Consider the following 12,072-nt stretch of genomic DNA (forward strand, 5'->3'; position numbering starts at 1 on the left):
TCGCGTTTCGTTCGATACTGACGGGGGCCGATTTGAGGACAACACGAGAAATGCACTGGGTCCTCTACTCGCTGCGCAAGCCAGACAACACAGCAATACCGTTCCGCGTCCACAAGCGTCTGGTTATGTCACCGATTGGCGAACCGCTGGAAACCGTCGAGTCTGTCCACGAGCTCATTGTTGTGCTAGGCGATGCGATGCGCTGCCACACCGAGGTTCTGCAGCGGTGCAACATCCTCCACCGCGACATCTCAGACAACAATATCCTTGTCGTGCGTGAGGAGGGCAGACCAGTGCGTGGGCTATTGGTAGATTTCGACAATTCTCTGGATATGGAAAAGGATAATGGCGAAACCCGTACTGTTCAGTCAGGATCTCATATCTATAGGAGCATCAGCAATCTGCTTGGATCTGAGTGGAACGGACAGAACTGGACGATTGGGAGTCACTTCTTTGCATGGTGTGTCTGTGCAGCAGTCGGTATTGGAGAGAGATATCAGCGATCGCCGAGAAGATGAAGAAGTTGACCATTATAAAATGGCGTACAGAGATGCTGAAGGTGCTGGAATTATAAAAAGTCCTGTCTCTGCTGTGCTCAGGATTTTGAGCAGAGAATTGTTCGCAGGTTTAACCAGGCCCAGCCCGATATCGAATATTCGCAAAGGCTTGCAAGAGGCCTTACACAGGCTTGTTCAATAACCAAACTCTAAACAGCCCTCGGTACAAGGGAACAGGCTGTGTGACAATTGAAGGAGAGCCTGAGGGTGTTGATCCATTTGCAGAGCGGATAAGCATGAAGGACACGATTGTTTCGGACTTGCTTGACATCATGGAAAAAGCCTGGAGGGACTCGATGATGGTGGTTAAAGCACTGGCAGATTCAGATGCTTGAGTTTTTCAATCATTTTCTATTAAATTGCATGTTTATTATCTTTCACACTACATTGAAACTCAGGTACTGAGACTAGAGTATAGTTAAAGCATGTGCTATTATCGCAGCTTACAGTAGTATATATCACATTGATGGTACACAATACCTCAAGCCGAGAGGTGGCTCGCTCACCTTGTTAGCTTAACCTTTGCTGACTTGAGTGTCAAGAGCAATGACTATTGTTGGAGAGAGTATGCGTAGCTCAAGTTTGTCGACTGCAGCCAATGTCTCGCTAGTAATAGTACAGCATTCCTCATCATCAGCCACATTTCGGGTGACAGATGCCTAGCTGGATCAGATTCGATTTGCTCAAGCAGTATAAACAGCTTGATCTTAATGACAACAATGGTATAGCACCAAAGCAAAGACCACACTGGTAGACACACCTGCTCAAAGAGCTTAGTTGAAGTGTAGACTGTTGACGGCCTCTTGATCTCGCTTATTTGACCTCCTAGTTTAACATTTTCTGCATTTTCCCTAATTTCTTCATTTGTAATGAGCAGCAAGCAAATTCCCGCACAGCAACAGCAGGTACTCGAGGGGCACACTTGTGGCTCCATAGTCTGCATCGGCACCAAGCGGCCGCTTTCGGACCCCGACCAGCCAGGCATCGACCTGCAAATATACCCACCCAAGAGGGTGTGCACTTCTCGTGTGAGTGACACCAGCAAAACGCTCAACCCCAGCACCAAGAGAAAGTTCACAGATGATGACAGTTCGCTCGATGATGATGACCGTCGCCTGCCAAAAAGACACGCACATATGGTGACGCGGAAGGTATGTAGGACATTCGCATTGTTGGAGCAGTAGGTGTACTGACCCTCAGACACTAACCACACGATACATGACATTGTAGATGACTCGTTGGTGTTGCGTACCCGGATTATTGCCCGCAAAACTGACAGCCATTTACGCGCAAAGAAGCGCCAGGCCACAAGAAACAAGACTGTGGGCAGACGAGTAAGCGCTCACACCAAGCGGAGTATTCAGGCACTACTGGTGCATCCTATCGACATTCTGTCACAGACAAGCGCAGAGCAGGCTCAGACTTCAACTGGAGGTAAGTGTATGCTAGTCGTAGTTGTACCTATACCAAGAACATCATACTAAAGTGAGCTGCTATTTATTTGTCACTGTAGTCGTACTGTCAGCAGCAAGAGTTCAGTCTGCTACTGAAGTGACTTCCAAGGCAGAATGCTCTATCACCAAGAGAAAGATTGCCGATGATGAGGATTCGTCTGATGAAGAGGACATCGCCTCCTAAAAAGGCACACACTTCAAGCGATATGGATGGTAAGACATTGTTGTCACTAGCATGGCATGTGCACTTTGCTTTTTAGATACTAATCACACAGTATAAAACGCAATAGGCGAATCGTTGGTGTTGCGTACTCGGATTGTTTCCCGGAAGGATGGCAGCCAAATGCGCGCAAAGAAGCGCCAGGCCACAAGAAAAAGGGTTGTGGACAGACGAGCAAGCGCCCCACACCAAAGCAGAGTATTCAGGCACTACTCTCACACCCTATCGACATGCCATCGCTGGCAAGCCCGGAGGCAGATTTCAGACTTAACTGGAGGTAAGCCTATGCTTGTGGTAAATGGAGTAACATCGATATCATTGCATTAAAATGAACCACCACCTATTTTCCATCGTAGTCGTACAATTAGCAACAGGAGCTCAGCCCGCTGCTCCAACGACTGATCAGCTGGTAAGCTCTGGCGTCAAGATGCGTCACACAGACAAGGATCTGGTGAAGAACAACAGGCCATCGCCAGCAAAAAACGGCGCAGGCAACAGTTTCAAGTGAAGGTAAGGATATGGTGTGCATCACTAGTAGGAAGGGAAATGGTAGTGGTGGATAGTAATCGATCTGTATATGGAAGTGTAGGCGAGTCTTCAATACCTAGCTCCCGATCATCTGCCAAAAAGGCTAGCAGCCAGTCGCGCAAAAGAAGCATTTAGCAGCCAAAACTAAAGGCCCTGACACGCAGCCCAGAATTTGCACCAGACAGAGTGCTCATGCACAAGTTTCAAGCTCAGGCAATAAATTGCTGTCGCCAATTAACTCACCTACCTCAAGCCAACCAAAAGGTAAGCACATGGCTGTCGTCTTTGCAAGTACATGGCTGTCTACTATACGATGACCAGCTAACACTTATGAAACAATGTAGAATGGTCTCCAGAGTCCAGCGAGATTGGGACCGCTGCCAGGTTGAACGAGTCTTCCAGTTCCACAGTATCCTCAGCACCGAGTATGGCATCATATACAGCAGAATCCTCACTCGATAGCAGGTGGTGTAGTGATGACGGCGACGACGAGACAGACACTGAGGCAGACATGTGGGTCAAGACGCGGCTCATCAGAGATGCAGATGCAGTGCTCGACATCGCAAAACCGCGGAGTGCTGCCGGGAGAGTGCTTGTCAGCAACATTTCCAAGCACATCTCAGCTGAGCTAGAGCATCGGCTCAACACAGCTAGCACATACGCAATAGCTGACACCAGCAAAACCCAGTTGGCTTCGGAAGCGCCCATGCAAAACAACAACTATCGACAACTGCTGCTCTCCGACACAACATATACCATGGGCAAGGATGAGCACAGCGCAGCCATCGCCAATGCATTTGCAGGGTTTCAGGAGTGGATTGCACCCGAGTTGATACAGCATCAGCCTATTGGAGCACCATCTACACCACCAGACAGTACCTGTGGTGACGATACGGACGATGCTAAACAGATACACACATCGGTGCAGTCATTCATTTATTTCGTCGCGCAGCAGATCGACAGTTTCATTAGCGCACTAGATGCAGACGCGCTTGGGGAACATCGCACATATCGCCGTCTTCTACCATGCATGAATCAAGAGTGCCATCCCAGCAATACAGGCAGCTCTCCAACCATCGAAGCAGGCATCACTACACAACACAGAGGCAGCAGTATCGAGCCGCTCAACAGCTTCTGCTATGATGATGCATTCGCTGTCATCGAGGCACGACCAGGCAAAACTCGGCGCACCATTGACAAGGCATATGCGCAGCTGATGCAGAGCACACGCAGCATCTATAAGGCTCAGTTCGACCGGCGCTTTGCTTTTGGCTTGACCGTCTGCGACAATGAGGTGCGGGTGTGTCTATTTTCCAATGACGTGGTCTTCTCGTCCAGCGCTCTTGACATATCCACTGCATTTGGTCGCCAACAGTTCATCGAGCTGCTAGTTTACTGGTCTCTCTGCGATGAGGACCAGTTGGGATTCGACACGACAGTCTACTGGGACAAGGATAACAACTACGGGACCATCGAGTGTCCTGACATAGCAGACGAGTCATCGTGTTCTGCAGCCACAAAAATGTACTACTTTGACAAGGTGCTACCAGGAGCAGACAGCCTTTTCGGTCGGCACACGAGGTGCTTTTTGGTGACAGACGAGAGGCCTTCTGGCGACAAAATCAAGCCCAAGTTTGCTTTGAAGGACACATGGCCGGAGGCCACAGAGGACCCTGCCAGAGACAGACGAGACGAGGTGATGTTTATGCGCAGAATCACAGAGGAACTTGTGAACTCAGATGTCGAGGACCTGGTCTATCCAAGGCTCGAAGCCGGTGGTCGTGTTTCGTTCGATACTGACGGGGGCCGATTTGAGGACAACACAAGAAATGCACTGGGCCCGCTCTACTCATTGCGCAAGCCAGACAATACAGCAATACCGTTCCGCGTCCACAAGCGTCTGGTTATGTCGCCGATTGGCGAACCGCTGGAAACAGTCGAGTCTGTCCATGAGCTTATTGTTGTGCTAGGCGATGCAATGCGCTGCCACTCAGAAGTGCTGCGACGGTGCAACATCCTTCACCGTGACATCTCAAACAACAATATCCTTGTCGTGCGTGAGGAGGGCAGACCAGTGCGTGGGCTATTGGTGGATTTCGACTGCGCAGTGGATGTAAGTGAGCACCAGGCGCCGAACCCAGAGAATGTGGGGACATTCCCCTACAGGAGCATCAGCAATCTATTTGGATCAAATGTGGAGCGGACAGAGTTGGACGACTGGGAGTCGCTATTCTACCTACTATGTCACTGCGCAACGGTTGGTATTGGAGAGAGATATCAGCGATCGCCAGAAGAGATGAAGAAGTTGTCCATTATAAAATGGCACATTTGGGATTCTGAAGGTGCTGGAGATATAAAAAGAGTTCATCTCTGTTGTGTCCAGGATTTTGAGCAGAGGATTGTTCGCAGGTTCAACCAAGCCCAGCCCGATATCGAGTATTTGCAAAGGCTTGCAAGAGGACTGTACATGGGCTTGTTCGATAACCGAGCTCTAAAAAATCCTCGGTATTGGGGGACGTTCACACGAAGTATTGGAAGAATGTCTGAACCCACTATCCCTTCCAAGGAGCGGGTGAAGATAAAGAATAGTGTTGCTGATACCCTGCTGACGACGATGAGTGCTGCCTATCTAAAATCAGCTAGTATCCTTTCCGCATCTATGCAATAAATGTTTTATTGCCGTCACTTATCGACGCTGTCTGCTACAATGCGTGTCTGTTGCTCTAAGGGCTGTAGCCGTTAGGTGCAGCGGGCCACATGATGACGAGCACCTGGCGCATATGGAAGCAATGGAGTTTTATGACTAATTTTGCTTTGTATTCTGGGGAAATCTCCGCCATAACGGCATCACATTTGCCTGGGGGTATACTCGCCGATCGCCCCAGCCTGGAAGCTGCAGAAGCCTTATCGATCTTTTGCCGTACTCTTGGCAAGCCCGTCACTCTCTGCCCCATGTTGCTTGGAGGGATTAGGTGCGCGGCTTGCGGGAGAGTTAGCCCGGGAATCGACCAGTCGATAAGGACACGGGTTTTTGGTCAATGCGGCTAGAGCATACCCAACAATGCCACATGCCAAGGGAGTGTCGCGCTTCTACCAAAGCTGGACGTGACAACAGGTCGTGCGGCAACATCAATTTATTTAAAAACATCTGAGGACTGAGTTTGGTTAGGCGGAAGTGGTCGGCAAGCGGCACATGGCCCTAGCCAGGCCGCCTTGGGTAATGTTGAAGATCCCTTCTTTCACCAGGGCTTCAACAATCACTTGTTGCTGGGCCACGGTGCAGATGCTCGAAAAGATGTTGACCTCGGAGCAAACGTTTCCATACTTCATTTTGCGAAGCTTGAAGATGCTGTTGCAGTCGACGAAGCCGGCGACCTCATTCCTTTCTTTGATGATCGTGCCAATTGCAGCAGCACGCCTGAATGCAGCACGAGCCTTTTTCGTAAAGCCGTCCCAGCTATCAACAAAATTGGCCTCATTGGACAAAAAGTACCTGAGCAGAGGAGGTGAATGTGAAAGCAAAAACGTGTGCTTGGCAGTGTTGTCCGCATGAGGGTCCTTCAAGCCTGAAGCAATAAACTCATTGATGTAGCCATCCGGGCTGTGGGCAAACTTGACTAGGTCGAAATCTACACTAGGCTGGATACTCTTCACGGTGTTCACAGCTGGCACGTTCGTGTGCGGTAAAGCACACAGGGCAGCTTGGACCTGTGACTCATCCTTCTCAACCGGATACTCACCGTTCAAAACCGATGTGTACAGGGCGATAGCCTCGTCGAGGTATGGAACAACTTTCTCAGTCAGTCCAGCTACTGAGGCAACAGCCAAATGATGCTGAGATATCTGCTCCTGCATGCGGTTGATGTTCTCCGGCGTTAGCGGCGTTACCACTTGCTCTGAAATGAGCTTACTGACCAGCTCGCCTTGTGCGAGACTCAGCTCGGTCTTGCAGGCACCGTCGAATGAGGCCCTCATTTCTTGCAGGAGCTCAAGGAAGCGGCTGGCGTGGCCAGAATTGACAGGCGCAACCAGGGCTGGCGGCTGAGGAGGGCTGACATGGACAATGTCGTCGATATCATTGGCAATGTCGAGAGGGCCATCGACGTGAAGAGGGGAGGGGGAGGGGAATACATCTATGGAAAACACCACCATTTTCAATGACGAGTACCTGCACAAAAAGAACGAGTAGACGGTGGGAGGAAAGTTTGCTGTTTGTGCTGAACGCTGAGAAATGAAGGGCTGGTCTTCGGGCGAGGCGGCTGTCGCTATTTATAGTCTTCACACAGCGTTTAGATGAAGCGGCCCAGGTGCAGGAGAGGCTGGCGAACATGCCTTACCGGCGATGCAAAAATAACTGCTGTGCCAGAAAAATGATTCGGTTGAGATGTACTATGTACACTCCTACCTTCATTGTACAAGTAGACCAGCCTCTGAAGTTGGTGTATCAACAGAGATTGATATACGCCGTTCAATGGCATCTTGCACAAGCTGTATTCGTCTAGGGAACCTGAACAAAAGCCCCACGTGTTGAACACGATGAAGCTGATTTTCGGAAACGCTGACGAGTGATCCTCTCTGGCGCTTGTGATGAGGCCCTATACATTAGCCTCCATGGTGGCATCAAGGACCATTGCTTCTGGTGCGCAGCAACTGCACTGATGGCCATATACACAGCGATCACAAATATGGTTATGTTGAACTTGAGCATCAGCATGTATTAATACATGACTGCATACTTAGCATATTCAAGTGAATGTCGGAGGGGGGGGGGTCAAAAGAAACATGTTGTCAATATAAAATAGCGAGAGAGAAAAATGAGAAGATTGTGTTGGTCTGTGTTTTTGTGTTTAGATGGCGGCAGCAGCAGGCTTCTCGGTCTCCTTCATATAGGTGTCGAGGTCGGCGTCAAGCGACTCCTTGGTGGCATCTGGGCGCTTCTCGCGGTCGCCGCCACGACCGCCCTTGTGGCCGCCACGGCGACCCTTGCCTCCGTTTGCGGGACCGTTCTGCTGCTTCTGCCGTCCGGCGCCATTGGCTCTGCCACCGCTCCTCGGCGCCTTGCCGCCAGCCGGCGATCCCTGCATCACAGCGCCAGGCATCATGGTGGGCATCATCATCGGCACGGCCATCGGGTTGTAGGCGACCTCGATCTTCATGGTGCGGCCGTCGAGCGTCACGCCATGGTAGCGCTCGACTGCCAGGGCCGCGTGCGCCGGCGACCGGAAGATGACCTCGCCGCTGCCCTTCGACCGGCCATTGGGGCCAAAATTCAGCGTGGCACGCTTGACTGGGCCAACCTGGGTGAACAGCTCGCGCAGGTCCGCCTCGGTCACGCCATAGTCCAGGTTGCCAATCAGGATCTTGCCGCCCTGGCTCTGCTGCTGGGTGTTGGCAGCAAGGAATGCAGCCTGGTTCATCATCATTGTCTGCGCCGCCAGTGTCTGTTGCTGCTGCTGCTGCTTCTGTCCGCGCTTCTGGACTCCGCCGTCGCGGCGGGCGTAGGGCGAGCTGCGGTTCGACTGGTGGCCGCTGCTGTTGTTGCTGCGACGTCCACCGCCGTTGCGGCGGGGGGCCTCCGAGATGATCTCATCGAGCGACTTGTCGAGGTTGGCGGACATGATCTGACGTGTTGGTAGACGGTCTATGTTCCACACAAGGTAGAATCCGATGTATGTGTGTGAATGGGAGAAGTAATTCAGCGAGAAGTGTGAGGGAGTAAGATGACAGTGGTTAGAAGCATGTGTTAGCATGAGCAACGCGAGAGCTGGAGATAGAGGAAGAAATCAGACAATAGTTGCAAAACACGAGCGGTCCTTTCGAAATAAGCACTTGCGGACGACAGTTGAGCACGGTGGCTCCGAGTAAACACGCGAATGAGCCAGAGGTGGCTAGTCGGCAGCAGGCTGAGGGGGCGATGAACGGGGGATGCTCTTGTTGGCCCTGGTTTTCTCAGCAGGCGAAAGCGAGACAAGCTCCAGTCCGCGATCCAGTCTGCAGAACCAGCCAAAGGGGCCGAGCAAAAACGCCCAGTGCTGCTACGTAGAGCATAGGACAGGGTCAAGCCGAGGGTCTGCGTAGGCTCTACCAAGTAGCCCGCCACTAGGCACATTCTCGCTGCAACTACGCTTCAGAGCCTCCACTGGCGTCCGCATCCCCCTCGCCCCAATCGCGCCCCTCTGCAGCTGATCCGCGCCAGGAGCTTGCGTGCGTAACCGGCGAACTGCGGCCAGCAGAGCAAAGAAAAGCGCTAGCGCTCTCAAGAGCAGCCACACTGCCCACGCTTTCATTCTTCGCTATGTACTGCCAGTTACGCCCGCACGTGTGCCCGCCAGCCCCCGCCTCAAAGCACGGTCACCACTGCTGCTCTCGACCGACGCAGAGGGAAGGGGCTATCTCCAGACAGGAGAACGCATCGTCCACCAGCCGTGCAACGAGTGAAAACGCGTGCGCGCGGGACAAAATAAAGCGACAGGACAAAGATACCCAGGCTTTCACAAGCCTGAATAGCGGCTTGCTTGGACTCAAAGACCACACATTGCACTGTCTTGAAAGAATAAGGACAGAACACCGGGCGACAAGTACCTTAAAGCGAGCAGGAAAGAAGATAATTGAGAACGACAAGCAGAGATTGTCGAATGGGCGCTGGTAGAATAAAAAAGAGTACAGAGAAATGGCTAGAGAAGAAAAATTGGGAGGCAGAGTGTTTCAGGCTCGCAAGAAAAAGTGGCACAACGGAGCTGGCCAACAGCACATCCAATCACGATCGGCGAGCCCAGATGCGACCGATTGCGGCTTGCAGAGCTTGGCACACTGGGCTTCAGAACCACTGTCCATGCCATGGTTCGGATTCCATGACTGCTGAGTATCGGTAAGCGCATCGTCTGGGCAATAGTGGACAAGATGAGCGGACTAATACGGTATATCTTCATTTATGAGTTGGAAGCTGCAAGCATGGTAATAATAGAGGCTAATGATGCCACATACTAGGCAGCGAGCATGCCAGATATTTGGAACGATTGTAGCAGGCACATAGCCACAATGTAGTAATGTCTCAGCTGGTTTGAGTACTGGCCATAACACTGCCCACTGAACCGCAAGGATTTTCAATTGACAGCATCTTTGCGGCCAGAAAGCGACATGGTATTTGTACTTTTCAGGTTCGGCTTACACACAAGTCCTTAAACATGAACAGACTCGCAGCTGCACAATGCCTACCCGAGTTAGTCATTACGCGGATCATATCTTGTCTCCTGCAAACCTTGGCCAAATCTCCTCCTCGCTACATGATTGTCAGCAGTCTAGGGTATGCGAAATGCCCATCACTTCTGCCCCTTCTACAGGTGCCCCAGACCTGAAGGAACGTAGCCGCTAAGGAGTTCTACAAACATGCAAGTATATTCCTTGGCCTGAAATTGGACCTTCGCGCAATTTGCCTCCAGACACCAAACCATTAAGCTGGCAGCCGAGGAAAGCGTTCTGCGCTTTGTTAAGCAGGCAACCGTCCGTGTCAGATTCGATTGTATCTTTGATGGTCGGGCTGCTGACCTGCTCTGCAGCCTCCTGTTCAGCAGCATTACATTTCCAAATGTCAACCAGATATCGATTCAGGTGAAGAGATGCAGCCACCTTACCCCGTATGGGTCCGAGGGGGCTCTACTATTCTGTAAGCGCGTCATGGAGATCTTCTCCTACGCAGTTCCCGACAGACAGGATGAGCTCACGCTTTGAGTTGATGCCCGCACCTCAACCAGGTCGATATACACTGCAAATATCAAATCAACACATTACCTTACAATACATACGGTTGTAGTGGCTGGACGCTTGGTCACATTGAATCTGCTGCCCCATTGCAAGCAGTCAGTCAGTGTGTATCGCATGCAGAGTTGCCCCATCTGGAACGCCACCGCATCTTCGGTACTCAGATGTTCTAGCTTGACTCAGTCCATTTTCCAAAGTTTCCGAATTCAACTGCCAACTGAGCAGTGATAAGATCCAGGTGATGCTAATCATAGCAAGCGGGTGTAGTTCTTGCACATCCTGACAAGTCGAGTCCAGCAGACGAAGTCAGCTACTTATCAGGCACAACCCCCAAATAAGAAAAAAACGGAGAACAAACCGGCATGAAAGCCTTGGGTACAGCGTAAACTGCTCGTCTTCCCCTATCGTTTGCCTTCTACTTCCTCACCACTCCAGCTTTATTGTCCTTCTCATAGTAATTATGGCGAGTTCTACGTATGGTTGCCCCGAGTGTGATGAAGTATTTACATCACCTGTACAGCGGCGGTTTCATCGCGAAGTTCACCGAAACGTGGTGTTCGCAAAGATCCTGGGCCAGGTGACGCTTGAGTTCCCCAAAGTCGACGGTAAACGAGCGTATTGCCGATGTGGAAAGTTGCATACAGCGACCAACCTCAGGTATCACCACGCAAAAGCATGCCCGGAATGCATCGCCGAAGCCAGAGCGATTCTTGCAAAGCAGAAGGGCAATGTAGAGTTGGAGGATCTGGTGATCGATGAGTCTCGTGATTTCGAGTTGCAAACCCCGGTGACAATCCAATACGACGAAGAAGCGGTAAGTAGGATATATTATAAATATACCAGGTGGAAATATGATGACTGTAATTACTAATTACATTACACAGGGATAGGCTTTGTAAACTGGCCCAGCATTGGATAACGTCGGATTTGTTATCCATCGCCCCACTGGGCTGCTCATTTGCCGCATGTGTCGAGCAGCAACAGTCAATAGAAGGCTTCGAGACCACATCACGATGTGCGCACAGCTGGCTACATCTGAACACAAACAAGGATCCATTGTTGAGAGCATCCAGGCAGCATGCAGCTACCTAACGACAGTTGGGTGCCTGATAGGCGACAAGATCACCGCTCAGAAATGGCTTGGGTCACTAAGGGGCAAGGTAACTGCGCGGATTCCAATTCTGCCAGCGTTTCCAGCATGCAAGTGCTCTGTCTGCGGGTTTATTGGCAAGATCGAGTCTGCATACAACAGCCATTTCGCAAAGTTCCATAAGGGACCCGCACATTCTCGAGTTTTTATCAAGGTCTTTGCGCAGCAGCCGTTCACAGCGTCACATTTTTGCACGATACTCGAGATCAGCGACACATCGGCAATGGCTGGAACACAGACAATTGGTACAGATATTGCGATTGGTGAGCTTATTGAACCGCAAGGTGCCATTCTCCTGCCACTGTCACCAGCAGGGCTGGGAAGAAGACTTGGTGCTGATCTCCTGGGCTGGGGCAGTGTTGCTCGGAATTCGATGTTTATGGAACTGGCAGCGCGAATGTGCAA

General features: G+C 51.2%; 4 protein-coding genes across 4 annotated transcripts; 2 read left to right on the plus strand and 2 right to left on the minus strand.

Annotated features, from left to right (window-relative positions):
* Nucleotides 1-50: 50 nt before the first annotated feature.
* DL89DRAFT_296772 (uncharacterized protein) lies at nt 51-5,566 on the plus strand (the record flags this gene model as incomplete). Its single annotated transcript, XM_040890728.1, has 7 exons — nt 51-357; nt 1,494-1,667; nt 1,788-1,891; nt 3,144-3,184; nt 3,234-3,563; nt 3,864-5,016; nt 5,528-5,566. The coding sequence occupies 7 exons, from the start codon at nt 51-53 to the stop codon at nt 5,564-5,566; spliced, it is 2,148 nt and encodes a 715-aa protein (XP_040739412.1).
* Nucleotides 5,567-5,915: 349 nt separating this feature from the next.
* On the minus strand, nt 5,916-6,641 carry DL89DRAFT_271669 (uncharacterized protein). The gene has a single exon (XM_040888938.1). The coding sequence runs from the start codon at nt 6,612-6,614 to the stop codon at nt 5,925-5,927; it is 690 nt and encodes a 229-aa protein (XP_040739413.1). The 5' UTR covers nt 6,615-6,641; the 3' UTR covers nt 5,916-5,924.
* Nucleotides 6,642-7,642: 1,001 nt separating this feature from the next.
* On the minus strand, nt 7,643-8,122 carry DL89DRAFT_208379 (RNA-binding domain-containing protein; the record flags this gene model as incomplete). Its single annotated transcript, XM_040884135.1, has 1 exon — nt 7,643-8,122. A coding segment is annotated over one exon (480 nt), but the record flags the coding sequence as incomplete, so codon positions are not given.
* A 1,814-nt stretch (nt 8,123-9,936) lies between these two features.
* Nucleotides 9,937-10,540, plus strand: DL89DRAFT_271671 (uncharacterized protein). Its single transcript, XM_040888939.1, has one exon. It carries the CDS (start codon nt 9,967-9,969, stop codon nt 10,129-10,131), a length of 165 nt encoding a protein of 54 aa, XP_040739415.1. The 5' UTR covers nt 9,937-9,966; the 3' UTR covers nt 10,132-10,540.
* Nucleotides 10,541-12,072: the final 1,532 nt, after the last annotated feature.

The sequence above is a fragment of the Linderina pennispora genome (genome assembly GCF_002104995.1).
Source record: "Linderina pennispora strain ATCC 12442 chromosome Unknown DL89scaffold_56, whole genome shotgun sequence".
NCBI lineage: Eukaryota > Fungi > Kickxellomycota > Kickxellomycetes > Kickxellales > Kickxellaceae > Linderina > Linderina pennispora.